This window comes from Kogia breviceps, chromosome 1, assembly GCF_026419965.1.
Source record: "Kogia breviceps isolate mKogBre1 chromosome 1, mKogBre1 haplotype 1, whole genome shotgun sequence".
Classification (NCBI taxonomy): domain Eukaryota; kingdom Metazoa; phylum Chordata; class Mammalia; order Artiodactyla; family Physeteridae; genus Kogia; species Kogia breviceps.
Window position 1 is genome coordinate 14,526,296 of NC_081310.1, and position 18,407 is coordinate 14,544,702.

Consider the following 18,407-nt stretch of genomic DNA (forward strand, 5'->3'; position numbering starts at 1 on the left):
TTCCTAATAAAACTGTGAATTGTGGACTCAGGGATACCAAGCCCAGCACTTATAAACTAGCTGGTACTATAGTTGTAACTATAAATCTAAAACTAGCTCCTGCTCTTTGATTTCAAGAATACTTGAAAATTATATTCCAGAACAAACCAAGCAAAATATTTGGTAAATATTTTCTAAGTTGGATTCATAGTATCATAACTTCTAAACCAAACAGCTTTTGAAAATTGATTTTATAACAATGTGTTATTATGTACAGCAAAGACTCGCATACAAATCTCCCCACAAAATCTTAAGAGTATGAAACCAATTCAATACATGAAGATTAGAATCTGGCTTGCTCTAAAATGTTAGTTAATGTATTTTAAAATAAGTATGGTAAAAGTCTAATTAGAAACAATATTCATAATGAAAAGCACACTCGAAACCTTGGTAAGGAACACTACCTTCCAGTGATGGTGATTTCACTGACCCCATAGTATCTATGTCTGGGACTGACAGAAGTCTCAGTTGTATGGTACTGTCCATGGAAATGAAGTCGTACTTGTGTGGCCTTTACAAACTCTTGAAGAGATGGGGTATTATAGAAATTATTATATCCAGGACGATGATTTGGTCCAGGTGTTAGGATGCTAAAGGTGACATTACCACGGGAATATGGAGTAAAACTGTTGATGAAATTTGAAATCATAAGATATTCATATTTTTGACAGAACAAAAATCACAACACAATATTAATAATAGCTTAAATTCTTCATGCTGGGAGAACAAACATATTCCATATATTTCATATACAAACAATATCAGAGCATTACAGAAAAATATAGTAAAATATTTCCTTGAGGACATAATAAAAATCCTATTTATATAGATAACTTGGTAGACAATCTGAAAATCAATTTTAAAGCACAAGTGGGACTGTAAGCAAGAGATACTCTATAAAGTTTTACAAGAATTTTAAACATTGTTTAAAACTCAATTTAGGGAGGAGTCCTAGAAAAATCTGCCTTAAGAAAGTTTGTGGTAGAAGGAAGTCTCTACCAACCTGGTTAGCTTACATGTAGGTTACTACTGCTCATTAGCCTCTTAAAATTAACTCCTAAATACATTCAAAGACAATCATTTAAAAATATTCATACTTGGGAAGCTGAAGACAGTTGACAGAATCAGAATTTTCCAATTCTCCATTGTTTTTCATTCCAAAAGTGCTGCAATTTCTAGCAAAATACTGCCAATCCTCCCAGTCTAGGCTGTCATCTTTCTTCCTTTGAATCCTTATTGCTGTTGGTTGTGGACTAGAGAACTGAATGATGATGTAAAACACCTGAAAATGGATGTTAATTATTGTCACTGAAATTTTAAGTTTGACGCATCAGTATAAATCATGGAATTGTTAGATTCAAATATAATAGCTTACTTCCTTATAATGATAATTACCAAATATTTATTAGATATCCAGAAATTTCATAGCCACATAGTAAAAGCCACACATTCTATAATTGCTTATATGTCCCTCTTCTCAAGCATTTTATAAATTAAGGTGGAAATTAATATTAAGTTTGTTATAAACATGAGAAAAGAACATTACTTATATGAAATAATTGTTATATATTTCTTCTTAAGTAGTAATTTAAAATAAGGACCTCAGTTTTTATTAATTTGTGCTACTTAATATTGAAAAGATGTTTCAATATTTCATATAATTTTGATACAAATCTCTAATTTTTCTCTAAAAAATTAGGTCCTACATACCTTCTTTGAAATATTTTTATTTCATACATTATAATATACTACTTTAGTAAGGTAATGGTCAATTGCCTAATTCAATTTTCACTTTATAGTTGAATTGTGTCCCCAAATAGATGTGTTCAAGTACTAACTCTTGTACTTGTGAAAGTGACCTTATTTGAAAATAGGGTCTTTGCAGATGTAATTAAGTTAAGAGTCTCAAGGGGAGATAATCCTGGATGTAGGATGGTACTCATGAGAGAAAAAAGAGAAAGAATTGACATACACCCAGAAACAGGAAGAAGGCCATGAAAAAAGGAAGTAGAGATTAGAGTTATGCTGCCATGAACCAAGTAATGCCAGGAGCCACCAGAACCTGGAAAAGGCAAAGAAGGATTCTTCCCTAGGCTCTTTAGAGGGAGCATGGCCCTGTCAACACCTTGATTTCATACTACTGATATTCAGAACTATAAGAAATTTTTCTGTTGTGTAAAGCCATTCAATCTGTGGTCATTTGTTGAAGCCACCGCAGGAAACTAACACACGTCCCACTATTTCAAATTACCTGATACTGTCCATTTTCCAAATCTATTGAAATAGTCACTCCTTGATTAAGCTGGGTCATGTTTGTAAACACATGGGAAAGCCAAGAAGTACCAATATTGTTATCATTGACAAAAGAAAGAGGATGGGCATCAGGATTCAGCCGTAACACCCTATTATTGGTTGTGTCTTCTGCATCATTAGGAACACAGTACCGCTGTTCCAAACGAGGAACCCGAGGGTGGCTGCCAGGGCAACGGCAATGTGACTGGGTATGCAGTCTGGGCAGATCTCCAGAGAAAACTTCCTGAATCTCTCTGTGGGAGTCAAGAAGCAGACGGTAAGGACCAATAGCTCAACAGTGACAGATCTTCTAAGAAGTGTTATCAATGACTATCACTATTTTGTTTGATTTGCAGCCATTCAGCTTTAATAATTTTCTAAACAGAACATAAAATCAAAGTCATTCCTATCCAAATAAACATACTCATTCTCAGAAAATGGATGTCAAAAACATCAGTACATTTTTTTAAATGAAGTATAGTTGATTTACAATGCTGTGTTCATTTCTGCTGTACAGCAAAGTGATTCAGTTATACATGTACATACTTTCTTTTCCATTATGGTTTATCACAGGATACTGAATATAGTTCCCTGTGCTAAACAGCAGGACCTTGTTGTTTATCCATTCTAAATATACCAGTTTGCATCTGCTAACCCCAAACTCCCACTCCATTCCTCCCCCACCCCGCTTGGCAACCACAAGTCTACTCTCTGTGTAAAAACAGTACTTTCTTAAGTGTTAACTTTGTACATCAAGAAGCATGAACAAGTCCTTGACTGATTATCAAGATATTTATTAAGATATAGTATTTTACTGGGCCTATTTGTAATAAAAAGAAAAGCAACATTAACTTAGGTTGTTAAGCTGACTTACCACTGAGCGTGAACAATAATGTACTGAAAATAATGAGAGTTATAGATAGGGTCTCTCATTTATCCATGGGAAAGAAGAAAATAAGTATCATTTTATCTGCTGCTGTTTTAGGCAAAGGGACTGAGGCCAAGATCATTTGTCAATGGTTTCCTGTGACTCATCAGTACAGATTCTGGCACCCTAAGATGCTTCAATGGCTTCAGATCATATGGCCGCTGCCAACAGTCAAAGAAGAACGCCAGTTTCAGGCAGATATATTTAATTTTTGCATTAAGGGCAATATACTAATCTAGAGCAGAATCAGTCATTCTATTTATAGGCATTCTTCCACATAGCACCTTTCCAGACATTTCAGATAGGCCAACACCAGTAACCCAGGTCTAAGTAGAGAGACTAGACTTCTCTCCAACCCCACTGAAGGCAATGGAGGAGGTAGGAAGCTTTTTCATTCACTAAATCGCATAAAGGCACACTTTCTTCTTTAAATCTCATTCATAGATTTCAATTGATATCACATGTTGCATGGGGCCAAAAGTGACCATCCAGTGAGACCTTTATCTCAGGGAAATCTTTATTTGCAATGCTGCTCATCAGAATTTTAGACAACGGTGATTTAAAAGATGGTGAGGCTAGTGGCAGTAAATCTCCCCAAGACTGTGTTTCAGTGGTACAGCATCCTATATTTAGGCATCTCTGGATTATATACACTAATAAAAAAATGTGTATATTGCTAATGGACATAACACTGACCACTGAAGCACCACAAGAGCAATGCTTTTCAACTATACAAGAGCTAGTCCTGTTTTTTGGAAATTCACCATACTAATCTACATTTCCCTTAAAGAAATAGGAATAAACATTCTTCTTTTTGAATTGAATAAGAGCAACTCATCCATATAATAATTTACCATTATATCATCAAATCATAACTTGGGAAACAAACTTCAGAGGATGTCTCAGGCAGAATTTCACTTGAACTTTCTGAACAGAATGGAAGCCTACATGTTTTGAAAAATGCCTAAGAAAGATTTGCCACTTATTTTCAAGATGAGGAAATACTTCATTAAATATAGTCCAAGTCTACATAATTATTTGTTCACTGGAAATAGAAATATATAACAATACTTCAAATTACTCACTCTTCTTGTCTCCAAGTCTAAGAGTCCAGTCTCTTGAGATTTTTCCATATATCAAAATAATTAATCATTTCCACTGTTCTATATTCTCTAGCACTTACGAATTCAGCAAAGCAATTTTAAAAGGCAGATATAGAAGTTTCTTTTTTTAACTTGAATTTTATTTATTTATTTTTATACAGCAGGTTCTTATTAGTTATCTATTTTATACATATTAGTGTATATATGTCAATCTCAATATCCCAGTTCATCCCACCACCACCCCCTTCCACCCCGCTTTCCCCCCCAAGTGTCCATATGTTTGTTCTCTACATCTGTGTCTCTATTTCTGCCTTGCAAACCGGTTCATCTGTACCATTTTCCACATATATACGTTAATATATGATGTTTTTCTCTTTCTGACCTACTTCACTGTGTATGAAACTTAAAAGCTTTTGCACAGCAAAGGAAACTATAAACAAGATGAAAAGATAACCTGCAGAATGTTAGAAAATATTTGCAAACTTATCAATGGACAAAGGATTAATCTCCAAAATATATAAACAGCTCATGCAGCTCAATATTAAAAGAAACAAACAACTCAATCAAAAAATGGGCAGAAGACCTAACTAGACATTTCTCCAAAGAAGACATACAGATGGCCAAGAGGCACACGAAAAACTGCTTAACATCACTAATTAATAGAGAAATGCAAATCAAAACTACAATGCAGTATCACCTCACACCTGTTAGAATAGGCATCATCAGAAAATGTGCAAACAACAAATGCTGGAGAGGGTGTGCAGGAAAGGGAATCCTCTTGCACTGCTGGTGGGAATGTAAATTGATGCAGCCACTATGGAGAACAGTATGGACGTTCCTTAAAAAACTACAAATAGAATTACCATATGACCCAGCCATCCCACTACTGGGCATATACCCAGAGAAAACCATAATTCAAAAAGACACATGCACCCCAATGTTCACTGCAACACTATTTACAATAGACAGGTCATGGAAGCAACCTAAATGCCCACCAGCAGACAAATGGATAAAGATGTGGTACATATATACAATGGAATATTACTCAGCCATAAAAAGGTCATTTGTAGAGATGTGGATGGACCTAGAGATTATCATACAGAGTGAAGTATAGCAGTTTCTTAAGTATCAGAAAAAACTTCATACAGAACATTTAAACAAATGTATCCCAAATGCTATAATACAACTTGTTCAAAAGTCTAGTTTTCTTAGAAGAAATCCTTTGTACAGAATTTGATCAATTTTATATTATGAGGAGTTACCCAATAGGGTAGCACTAGTGAATAACAACCATAGACTAAGCCACAGCAAACACTGTACACATTAATTAGATGATGTTTCTCAAATACTGTAAAGATGGAAAATGCTGTAATCTTCATGATACTCTTACTTAAATGAATTCATCATTTATCCTTACACTTCAGCAATAAACTTTTACGATCTGCTTACCTGTTTGTAAGTGCCACTTGGTATAATCGAAAATCTTGCATTCTTCCAACAAATTGCTCTAAACCTGCAAAATACATATATGTATATGAGAAATCTTAGTTTATCAAGCAATGGCTGACAAATGTTCACGTGAAATTCTTTTAAAGCTACGAAACTTTTTTTATTATATTAGTTTCAGGTGTACAGCATTATAATTCACCATCTGTATACAGTACAAAGTGGTCACAACCACAAGTCTAGTTACCATCCATCACCATATGAGTTGACACATTTCATCAGTTTCACCCACTCCTAACCACCTGCCCCTCTGGTAACCACTAAACTGTTCTCTGTATTGATGGGATTGTTTGTTTTTATCTGTGCATTTGTTTTGTTTTTTTTAGATTCCACAGATGAGTGAAATTATAAGGTATTTGTCTTTCTCCTTCTGACTTATTTCACTTAGCATAACACCCTCAAGGCTCATCCTTGATGCCACAAAGATGGATTTCATTGTTTTTTATGGCTGAGTAGTATTCCATTTTATATATATATATACGTGTATACATACATATATATATATATATATATATATATATATAGAGAGAGAGAGAGAGAGAGAGAGAGGGGCATCTCTTGAATATACAGACTAATAAAAAGAATGTCACACACACACCCCACATCTTCTTTATCCATTCATCAATTGATAGAAACAGGTACACAGGTCGTTTCCATATCTTGGTTATTGTAAATAATGTTACAGAGAACATAGGGGCACACACATCTTTTCAAATTAGTGTTTTCATTATCTTCAAATAATACTTAGAAGTGGAATAGCTGGGTCATATGGTAGTTCTAGTCTTAATTTTTTGAGGAATCTCCATACTGATTTCCACAGTGGTTGCACCAATTTACAATCTCACCAACCCAGAAAAAGGTTCCCTTTTCTCCACCTCCTCTCCATAGTTGTTATTTTTTATCCTTTTGATAATAGCCATTCTAACATGTATGAGGTGATATCTCATTACAGTTTTATTTTGCATTTCCCTAATAATTAGTGATGTTGAACATCATCTCATGTGCCTGTTGGCCATCTGTATGTCTTTGGGAAAATGCCTATTCATATCCACTACCTACTTTTTAATTAGGTTGTTCATTCTATTGTTGTTGTGTGAGTTCTTTATATATTTTGGATATTAACACCTTATCAGATATATCATTTGCAAGTATCTCCTCCCATTCAGTAGGCTGCCTTTTCGTTTTGATGATAGTTTCCTTCACTGTGCCTAAGCTTTTTAGCTTGATGTAGTCTCATTTGTTTATTTTTGCTTTTGTTTCCCTTGACTTTGGAGTCAGATCCACAAAAACCTTGCTAAATTGGATGTCAGTGAGGTTACTGCCTATGTTTTTTATAGGAATATTATGGTGTCTTCAATCCATTTTGAGTTAATTTTGTGTATGGCATAAGATAGTCATCTAGTTTCATCATTTTACATGTCCAATTCTCCCAACTGGAAAGAAACTATCCTTTCTCTTGTATGTTCTTTCTCCTTTGTTGGAGATTAATTCTCCACATACATGTGGGTTTATTCTTGTGCTCTCAGTTCTGTCCCATTGATATGTGTATTTGTTTTTGTGCCAACACCATACAGTTTTGGGGGTTTTTAGGGGTTTTTTTTGTTTGTTTTTTTGTTTTTTGGTTTTTTTGCAGTATGCGGGCCTCTCACTGTTGTGGCCTCTCCCGTTGCGGAGCACAGGCTCCGGACATGCAGCTCATGGCCCGTGGCCATGGCTCACGGGCCTAGCCGCTCTGCAGCATGTGGGATCTTCCCAGACCAGGGCACGAACCCATGTCCTCTGCATCGGCAGGCAGACTCTCAACCACTGCGCCACCAGGGAAGCCCACCATACAGTTTTTTTTTTTTTTGTGTGTGGTACGCGGGCCTCTCACTGCTGTGGCCTCTCCCGTTGCGGAGCACAGGCTCCGGACGCGCAGGCCCAGCGGCCATGGCTCACGGGCCCAGCCACTCCGCGGCATGCGGGATCCTCCCGGACCAGGGCACGAACCCGCGTCTCCTGCATTGGCAGGCGGATTCTCAACCGCTGCGCCACCAGGGAAGCCCCCACCATACAGTTTTGATTAATATAGCTTTGTAGTGGAGCTTGAAATCAGGGAGAATGGTACTTCCAGCTTTGTTCTTCTTTCTCAAGATTATTTTGGCAATTTAGGATCTCTGTGGTTTCCTACAACTTTTAAATTATTTGGCCTAGTTCTATGAAATCTGCCCTTGGAGTTTTGAAAGGAATTGCATTGAACTTATAGATTGTTTTGGATAATATAGACATTTTAGGATTATCAGTTCTTCCAATCTATGAATAAGAAATATCTTTCCATTTATTTGTGTCTTCAGTTTCATTCAGTAGTATCCTATAGTTTTCAGTGTACAGGTCTTTCACCTCCTTGGTTAAATTTATTCCTTTTTAAAAAAAAAATATTTATTTATTTATGGCTGCATTGGTTGTTCATTGCTGTGCATGGGCTTTCTCTAATTGTGGTGAGCGGGGGCCACTCTTCATTGTGGTGCATAGGCTTTTCATTGCAGTGGCTTCTCTTGTTGCAGAGCACGGGCTCCAGGTGTGTGGGCTTCAGTAGTTGTGGTACATGGGCTCAGTAGTTGTGGTGCACGGGCCCAGTTGCTCCACACCATGTGGGACCTTCTTGGACCAGGGATTGAACCCATGTCCCCTGCATTGGCAGGTGGATTCTTATCCACTGCACCACCAAGGAAGTCCCTATTCCTTTTTTCAATGCAACTGTAAATGCGATTGTTTTCTTAATTTCTCTTTCTAATGGTTCATTATTTGTGCATAGAAATGCAACAGATTTTTGTATATTGATTTTATATCCTGAAACATACCTTGCTTATTAGTTCTAACAGGTTTTGGGGGGAGCCTTTAGGGTTTTCTATATCATGTCATTTGCAAATAGGAATAGTTTTCCTTCTTTCTTTCTGATTTGGATTCCTTTTGTTTCTTATTTCTTGCTAATTGCTGTGGATAGGAATTCCAATACAATGTTGAACAGAAGTGGTGACAGGGCATCCTTGTCTTATTCCTGATCTTACGGGAAAAGCCTTCATGTTTTTCACCATTGTTAGCTGTGGGTTTGTCATACATGACCTTTATTATGCTGAGATATACTCCCTCTATACCCACTTTGCTGAGAGTTTTTGTCATAAATTAATGTTGAATTTTGTCAAATGCTTTTTCTACATCTATTGAGATGATCATATGACTTTTATCCTTCATTTTGCTGATGTGATTTATCACCTCAATTGATTTGTGGATATTGAACCATCCTTACATCCTTGGAATGAATCCCACTTGATCATGGTGTATGATCCTTTTAATATCTTGTTGAATTCAGTTTGCTAATATTTTGTTCAAGATTTTTGCCTTCATGTTCATCAAAGAAGAGTTTGAGAAGACTAGGTATTAAATCTTCTTTGAATGCTTTGTAGAATTCACCAGTGAATTCATCTGATCCTGAACTTGTTTGTTGACTTTTTATTTACTGTTTCAATTTCCTTACTAGTAATTGGTCTATAGATTAGAAAACTTTTATGTTTATATCACAGTCCTTTCAAATTCTTACAGACCAATATATATTTTGCTAATTACAAGTGAATAATAATCATAGTTATCTCTATATACATTATAGGACTTAAGTCAGAGTTAATATTTTGGCCAGCCTATTTACTGACCCAACTTATGATCTCTATCCAGAATATTTTCCCCAAATCAAATTTCTCTGTAGTTTATAAACCTATAAATCTATCATCTCATCAGCCCTAAATGTGATTGTCATCTGTTTCGCATCCTGCTTTTCAGAGCATTCAAATTATCAAGAACAGGACTCCCCACTTTTCCATCCCACCTGTTCTATCCCCAAGCTCCAGGGCATCAGCTTAGGTCTTCTCCAAACTAAGATTAATGCCTCATCTAGAAAATCTCCAGTAAGTGAGGATGAATTGAAAACCTCCTGTTCATGAGTTCTGAGTTATTCACATGTATCAGTGGCTTCCTAGCTCAGTCTCAAAATTCCATCACCTCATGAGAATTTTTCTAAAACCACCTCACGAGAATTTTTCTAAGACAAGTCAGGTTCAGAGCCCTATCTGCTTTGAATTAGGTGACTTTTCAAGATGTGGGTATATATCAACTTTAAACCACACATTATTTTATTAATTCACCAAATATTTATTTAGGATGTACTAACAGATAAGCCCAGGGAGAGTAGGAACAGAAAAATGTAAGAAAGCTAAGGTATTTTTTGTTTTTAATAATGAGAAAAACAATGAAAATGGTAAAATTCTAGCGAGTTTAAATCATGGGGACACAAAAATGATATGATCTAAAGTATAATGCTAATTCAGTAACTGTGTTTTTTAAATTAAACTTGGAGCAATGGCCAATCACCAAATGACTATTTCCTTAAATGTTTTTTTTAACTATTCTATTTTTTAAATTTTATCTTAATAATAGAGTTTTAAGGAATGTTTGATCTATCTTTGCTGCAGTTTTTTGGTGGTGCTTCGGAGGAACCTGGGGCAGAGTGAGGTTATGGCAGATGAGTAAAAGATGTAGAGTAGAATTGGCACACCAAATAGTCTGAGACGCTGATCTAGAAGCAGCAGGAGATGAATGAGCAAAGAAAGATGGGACTCAGGGGCATAAAAAGAGTGTCTATGTGTGAGTTTGTGTGAGTGTGTATTTTATCTTTCTTCTTGTAATTATATTAAAGGCTGTAGTTAAGAAAATTACAATATTTCATATATGAATATTTCTTCATGAATCTAAAGGTTTCCAATTGATACATTCTAAGAAAAAGTATATCTGTAGGCCACCTCTCCACTTCTCTGCCTCAGTTTTCCACACACCCCATAACCCAAAGCCCAAAGAAAACAATGCTCAATGCAGCCGCATGCTCTCACTTTCCTGTTAGGAAAGTTCCTCGACCCTTTGTCTAGAAATAGGCAATTGAGGCAAGTGCAAACTAATTATTACTTAAAGCAGTGTTATGAAGAAATAACAATCATAAACCAAAAAACCCCACTCTATTAAAATGTCATTGAAATCTTCAGATTTCCAACACAAATTGCTTTAAAATTTATAATTAGTGAAAAGAATAAAGAAAACATTATGCACAGTTCATTTGACAAATTGGCCATCCAGGCAATTTGGTAAATTGCCCTGGATCAAAGAGCTGAAGTTAAGCAAGGTAGGAAATGATATAATGAAGGATACACCTTTCTTGGACATAGAGGAAAGACAGGAAGAACAGCTGTGAATATATTTAAGTCATTGTGGTTTTGTTTGAAGAGTAGGGAAGACGAACAGGAAAATCACTCCTCATGGTATGAATTTGCTCTCTGAGAAAGAAGTAATGACTGCCTGGAATGAAGGAAGTTGGATCTGTCCCCTATTTATTTCTTCACCTTCACCTACTCCACTCACACCCAGCCCTTCTCCCCCAGCATCCTTCATATGCCATATGGTGCAGGTCTACAGACTACCTGTAGTACTCCACAAGGACCAAGGTCTCTCAGCCCTAAGGTTTTGCACATGATTTTGCCTCTACTTCCAGTGTTTCCGCTCTATCCCAGCCCTTAATTTCTCAGCTTTGAAATATTTCTCGTGGGAAACTTTCTGTGGCCCAGCAGGATCCCATATGTTCCTGTAGCACTCTGCATTTCTGATTCTGTTCTACAAATGCCGATTTACTTCTCTACCATGCTTATGAAATGTAGACGTCTTCCCTAGAAAGACATACAAACTAATAATTGGTCTTACCTGCTGTTCTATCCCTAGCTCATAGCCAAGTTTCCTGGCAAAGGGTAAACTGTTCAAAAATTATTTACTAATGAAGGGAAAATGAAGGAGGGAAGCGAGGAGGAATAGCGGTATTTATACCTGTAATTAAAATGTATAATGAACGCTATACAAAATGAGTGAGAAGGTTGACCAGGAAAAAATACATGGATCCTTCAGAAGTATTTTGAGGGCCATCTGAAATCAGAGACTGTAACTTTGCAATGGCACGAGTCTGAAAGCTAAGTGATTTCCTCAAACATGCTGACACCTCAAGAGAAATATCAAATGATTAGAGGTAGCCAGGATTGAGGGTTTTCAGGTACAGTATATCAAACAAGGAGAACAGGAAGGTAAGATTCCAGTAATATAGAAGAAATAATGCACCACAGTACTTAAGAGAACAGGAAACTGAAACAGGGTGAGAGGTAATAGACCAGAAAAAAAGAGAGGAGTCAAGGTAGTGGGCCTCAGATTAAGTAAGAGTGCTGTAGAAGTGAGGCAGCTGGCTATTTGAAACAATCATAGTATTCACTTTGGTGCTGCCTGGGGACACAATAAAGATAAACACTGGTGCTGCTTTTGGCAGCATTGACTAATGAAGCAACAGGAAGTTTCCCATCATACTCGAAGCATGCTATGCCATCAAGAAACACCCCTCAAATAAAAAAACAATATGGTTATGGGTTGAATGCTGCCCTTCCCAAATTACATGCTGAAGTCTTATCCCCCAGTACCTATGAACATGACCTTCTTTGGAAACAGGGTTTTTGCAGATATCATCAAGGTGATGTCATTAGGGTGGGCCCTAATCTGACTAATGTCCTTGTAAGAAGAGGAAAATACTATGTAAAAACACATTCACACAGGGAGAAGGGCCATGTGTCAACAAAGGCAGGGTTTAGGCTGACATAGTTAAAGAACATGGAATAACCCCTCGAGGTTTCAGAGAGAACATGGCCCTGTTAACACCTTGATTTTGGACTTATAGCCTCTAGAACTGTGAGACAATAAATTTCTATTGTTGTAAGCCACCCAATTTGTGGTATTTTGTTATGGAGGCCCAGGAAACCAATTTAATCATCATTTCCTATGGTTGTTAACATAATGACTTATCAAAGAGAAATAAATAGTGGCAACAGTGTATTCCACGTTATCTAATTTGTCTTCACAGTATTAAAAAAAAGTCTAATATGTTATATATACAACCTCTAGGGAATATTTTAATTCAATTCAAAGTACTCAGAAAATACAGATCACAACGAATAAGGGATAATGACTTCTGGTTTTGAAAGCCCTAATATAACTGAAGGCAGAATTGCTGAACACTGATTTTGTCAAAGCCTGAATCACACTGTTGTTTTTTTAAATTAATTTTATTGGCATATACTTGCTTTAACAATGTTGTGTTACTTTCTGTTGTTCAGCAAAATGAAGCACCCATATGTATACATATATCCCCTTTTTTGGATTTCCTTCCCATTTAGGTAACCACAGAGCACTGAGTAGAGTTCCCTGTGCTATACAGTAGATTCTCATTAGTTATCTAATTTATACTTAGTATCAATAGTGTATATATGTCAATCCCAATCTCCCAATTCCTCCCATCCCCCTTACCCCCTGGGTATCCATACATTTGTTCTCTACGTCTGTGTCTCTTATTTCTGCTTTGCAAGTATTATCATCTATACAACTTTTCTAGATTTTATTTGTGTTAATATGCAATATTTATTTCTCTCTTTCTGACTTACTTCACTCTGTATGAAAGTCTCTAGGTTCATCCATGTCTCTACAAATGACCCAATTTCATTCCTTTTTATGACTAATATTCCATTGTATACATGTACCACACATTTTTTTTAACATCTTTATTGGAGTATAATTGTTTCATAATGGTATGTTAGTTTCTACTTTATAACAAAGTGAATCAGCTATACATATATATATATAATCCCCATATCTCCTCCCTCTTGCGTCTCCCTCCCACCCTCCCTATCCCACCCCTCTAGGTGGTCACAAAGCACTGAGCTGATCTCCATGTGCTATGAGGCTGCTTCCCAAGCTATCTATTTTACATTTGGTAGTATATATAAGTCCATGCCACTCTCTCACTCCGTCCCAGCTTACCCTTCCCCCTCCCCATGTCCTCAAGTCCATTCTCTACCTCTGCGTCTTTATTCCCATCCTGCCCCTAGATTCTTCAGAACCATTTTTTGGTTTTTTGGTGTTTTTTTTTTTTTTTTAGATTCCATATATATGTGTTAGCATACGGTATTTGTTTTTCTCTTTCTGACTTACTTCACTCTGTATGACAGACTCTAGGTCCATTCACCTCACTACAAATAACTCAATTTCATTTCTTTTTATGGCTGACTTATATTCCATTGTATATATGTGCTACATCTTCTTTATCCATTCATTGGTCGATGGACGCTTAGGTTGCTTCCATGTCCTGGCTATTGTAGATAGTGCTGCAGTGAACATTGTGGTATATGACTCTTTTTGAATTATGGTGTTCTCAGGGTATATGCCCAGTAGTGGGATTGCTGGGTCGTATGGTAGTTCTATTTTTAGTTTTTTAAGGAAACTCCATACTGTTCTCCATAGTGGCTGAATCAATTTACATTCGCACCACCAGTGCAAGAGTGTTCCCTTTTCTCCACACTCTCTCCAGTATTTACTGTTTGTAGATTTTTTGATGATGGCCATTCTGACTGGTGTGAGGTGATACCTCATTGTAGTTTTGATTTGCATTTCTCTAATGATTAGCAATGTTGAGCATTCTTTCATGTGTTTGTTGGCTATCTGTATGTTGTTTGGAGAAATGTCTATTTAGGTCTCCTGCTCATTTTTGGATTGGGTTGTTTTTTTGATATTGAGCTGCTTGTAAATTTTGGAGATTAATCCTTTGTCAGTTGCTTCATTTGCACATATTTTCTCCCATTCTGAGGGTTGTCTTATCATCTTGTTTATGGTTTCCTTTGCTGTGCAAAAGCTTTTAAGTTTCATTAGGTTTCATTTAATAATTTTTGTTTTTATCTCCTTTTCTCTAGGAGTTGGGTCAAAAAGGATCTTGCTGTGAGTTATGCCATAGAGTGTTCTGCCTATGTATCCCTCTAAGAGTTTGATAGTGTCTGGCCTTACATTTAGGTCTTTAATCCATTTTGAGTTTACTTTTGTGTATGGTGTTAGGGAGTGTTCTAATTTCATTCTTTTACATGTAGCTGTCCAGTTTTCCCAGCATCACTTATTGAAGAGGCTATCTTTTCTCCATTGTATATTCTTGCCTCCTTTATCAAAAATAAGGTGACGATGTGTGTGTGGGTTTACCTCTGGGCTTTCTATCCTGTTCCATTGATCTGTATCTCTGTTTTTGTGCCAGTACCATACTGTCTTGATTACTCTAGCTTTGTAGTATTGTCTGAAGTCAGGGAGCCTGATTCCTCCAGCTCTGTTTTCCTTTCTCAAGATTGCTTTGGCTATTCGGAGTCTTTCGTGTTTCCATACAAACTGTGAAATTGTTTGTTCTAGTTCTGTGGAAAATGCCATTGGTAGTTTGATAGGGATTGCATTGAATCTTTAGATTGCTTTGGGTAGTTTGGTCATTTTCACAATGTTGATTCTTCCAATCGAAGAACATGGTATATCTCTCCATCTGTTTGTATCATCTTTAATTTCTTTCATGAGTGTCTTACAGTTTTCTGCATAGAGGTCTTTTGTCTCCTTAGGTAGGTCTATTCCAAGGTATTTGAGTCTTTTTGTTGCATGGTAAATGGGAGTGTTTCCTTAATTTCTCTTTCTGATTTTTCATCATTAGTGTATAGGAATGCAAGAGATTCCTGTGCATTAATTTAGTATCCTGCTACTTTACCAAATTCATTGATTAGCTCTAGTAGTTTTCTGGTAGCATCTTTGGGATTCTCTATGTAGAGTATCACGTCATCTGCAAACAGTGACAGCTTTACTTCTTCTTTTCCAATTTGGATTCCTTTTCTTTTTCTTCTCTGACTGCTGTGGCTAAAACCTGCAAAACTATGTTGAATAATAGAGGTGAGAGTGGGCAACCTTGTCTTCTTCCTGATCTTAGTGGAAATGCTTTCAGTTTTTCACCATTGAGAATGATGTTGGCTGTGGGTTTGTCATAGATGGCCTTTATTATGTTGAGGTAAGTTCACTCTATGCCTACTTTCTGGAGAGTTTTCATCATAAATGGGTGTTGAATTTTGTCAAAAGCTTTTTCTGCATCTGTTGAGATCCTATGGTTTTTCTCCTTCAATTTGTTAATACGGTGTATCACATTAATTGATTTGCGTATATTGAAGAATCCTTGCAATCCTGGAATAAACATCACTTGATCATGGTGTATGATCGTTTATGTTGTTGGATTCTGTTTGCTAGTATTTTGTTGAGGATTTTTGCATCTATGTTCATCCGTGATATTGGCCTGTAGTTTTCTTTCTTTGTGACATCTTTTTCTGGTTTTGGTATCAGGGTGATGGTGGTCTTGCAGGATGAGTTTGGAAGTGTTCCTCCCTCTGCTATATTTTGGAAGAGTTTGAGAAGTATAGGTCTTAGCTCTTCTCTAAATGTTTGATAGAATTCACCTGTTAAGCCACCTGGTCTTGGGCTTTTGTTTGTTGGATGATTTTTAATCACAGTCTCAATTTCAGTGCTTGTGATTGGTCTGTTTATATTTTCTATTTCTTCTTGGTTCAGTCTCAGAAGATTGTGCTTTTCTAAGAATTTGTCCATTTTTTCCAGGTTGTCCATTTTATTGGCATATAGTTGCTTGTAGTAATCTCTCATGACCCTTCGTATTTCTGCAGAGTCAGTTGTTACATCTCCTTTTTCATTTCTAATTCTATTGATTTGAGTGTTCTCCCTTTTTTTCTTGATGAGTCTGGCTAATAGTTTATGAATTTTATCTTCTCAAAGAACCACCTTTAATTTTATTGATCTTTGCTATTGTTTCCTTCATTTCTTTTTCATTTATTTCTGATCTGATCTTTATGATTTCTTTCCTCCTGCAAACTTTGAGGTTTTTTGTTCTTCTTTCACTAATTGCTTTAGGTGTAAAGTCAGGCTGTTTATTTGAGATTTTTTTGTTTCCTGAGGTAGGCTTGTATTGCTATAAACTTCCCTCTTAGAACTGCTTTTGCTGCATTCCATAGATTTTGGGTCATCATGTTTTCATTGTCACTTGTTTCTAGGCATTTTTTGACTTCCTCTTTGATTTCTTCAGTGACCTCTTGGCTATTAAGTAATGTATTATTTAGCCTTCATGTATTTGTACTTTTTACAGATTTTTTCCTGTAATTGATATCTAGTCTCATAGCGTACCACATCTTCTTTATTCATTCTTCTGTTTATGGACATTTAGGTTGCCTCCATGCCCTAGCTATTGTAAACAGTGCTGCAATGAACACTGGGGTGCATGTGTCTTTTTGAATTGTGCTGTTCTCTGGGTATATGCCCAGTAATGGGATTGCTTGGTCATTTGTTAATTCTATTTTTAGTTTTCTAAGGAACCTCCATACTGTTCTCCAATGTGGCTGTGTCAATTTCAATTACCACCAACAGTGCATGAACGTTCCCTTTTCTCCACACCCTCTCCAGCATTTATCTTTTGAAGATTTTTTGATGATGGCCATTCTGTCTAGTATAAGGTTATACCGCATGGTAGTTTTGATTTGCCAATCTATGACAAAGGAGGCAAGAATACACAATGGAGAAAAGACAGCCTCTTCAGTAAGTGGTGCTGGAAAAACTGGACAGCTTCATGTAAAAGAATGAAATTAGAACCCTCCCTAACACCATACACAAAAATAAACCCCAAATGGATTAAAGACCTAAATGTAAGGCCAGACACTATAAACTCTTAGAGGAAAACATAGGCACAACACTCTGACATAAATCACCTTAAGATCTTTTTTGACCCACCTCCTAGAGTAATGAGAATAAAAACAAAAATAAACAAATGGGACCTAATTAAACTTAAAAGCTTTTGTACAGGAAAGGTAACCATAAACAGATGAAAAGAGAACCCTCAGAATGGGACAAAATATTTACAAATGATGCAACTGACAAAGAATTAATCTCCAAAATATACAAACAGCTCATGCAGCTCAATATCAAAAGAACAAACAGCCCAACCAAAAATGGGTAGAAGATCTAAATAGACATTTCTCTAAAGAAGACATACACATGGCCAACCAACACATGAAAAGATGCTCAACATCACTAATTATTAGAGAAATGCAAACCAAAACAGAATCATGGCTTTAAATTATCAGGGTGGATTCATTCTTCTATGCATTCATTGACTCAACAAATGTTTACTGGGAACCATTTACATGCCAGGAACTTTCATGGGTTTCAGGAATACATCAGTTAACAAAACAGGCACAAAAAAACCTCAAACAAGCTAACAAGCAAACAAAAAAAAACTTGCTTTTATGGAGCTTGCATTCAGGCAACTAGATTAATATAATGAGTAATTTATGTACTATATTAAAACAAGATAAATGCTATGAAAAACAGGAAAAATAAGAGCAGCTTGGAGAGCATGGCTGGACTTTAATTTGGATAGTATGTTAAGGAGAGGTCTCATTGAGAACATGGTATTGACAGTGGAAAGGGAACAATCTTATCTATAAATCGGGGCAAAATATTCCAGAAAGGAGTCATTGAGTGCACAGATCTAAGGCAGTATGCTTGTCATATGAGAAGAACTGCAAGAAGCCAGC

General features: G+C 36.4%; 1 protein-coding gene across 1 annotated transcript in view; it reads right to left on the bottom strand.

Moving 5' to 3' along the window:
* The window catches only part of USH2A (usherin), an 833,496-nt gene that overhangs the window by 710,780 nt on the left and 104,309 nt on the right, over positions 1-18,407 (bottom strand). Inside the window, exons 5-8 of the mRNA XM_059039022.2 lie at positions 5,812-5,875; positions 2,291-2,585; positions 1,137-1,321; positions 444-665 (exon numbers count right to left, since the gene is read on the bottom strand). Coding sequence (XP_058895005.1) covers positions 444-665; positions 1,137-1,321; positions 2,291-2,585; positions 5,812-5,875 — 766 coding nt within the window. The remainder of the gene's footprint in view (positions 1-443; positions 666-1,136; positions 1,322-2,290; positions 2,586-5,811; positions 5,876-18,407) is intronic.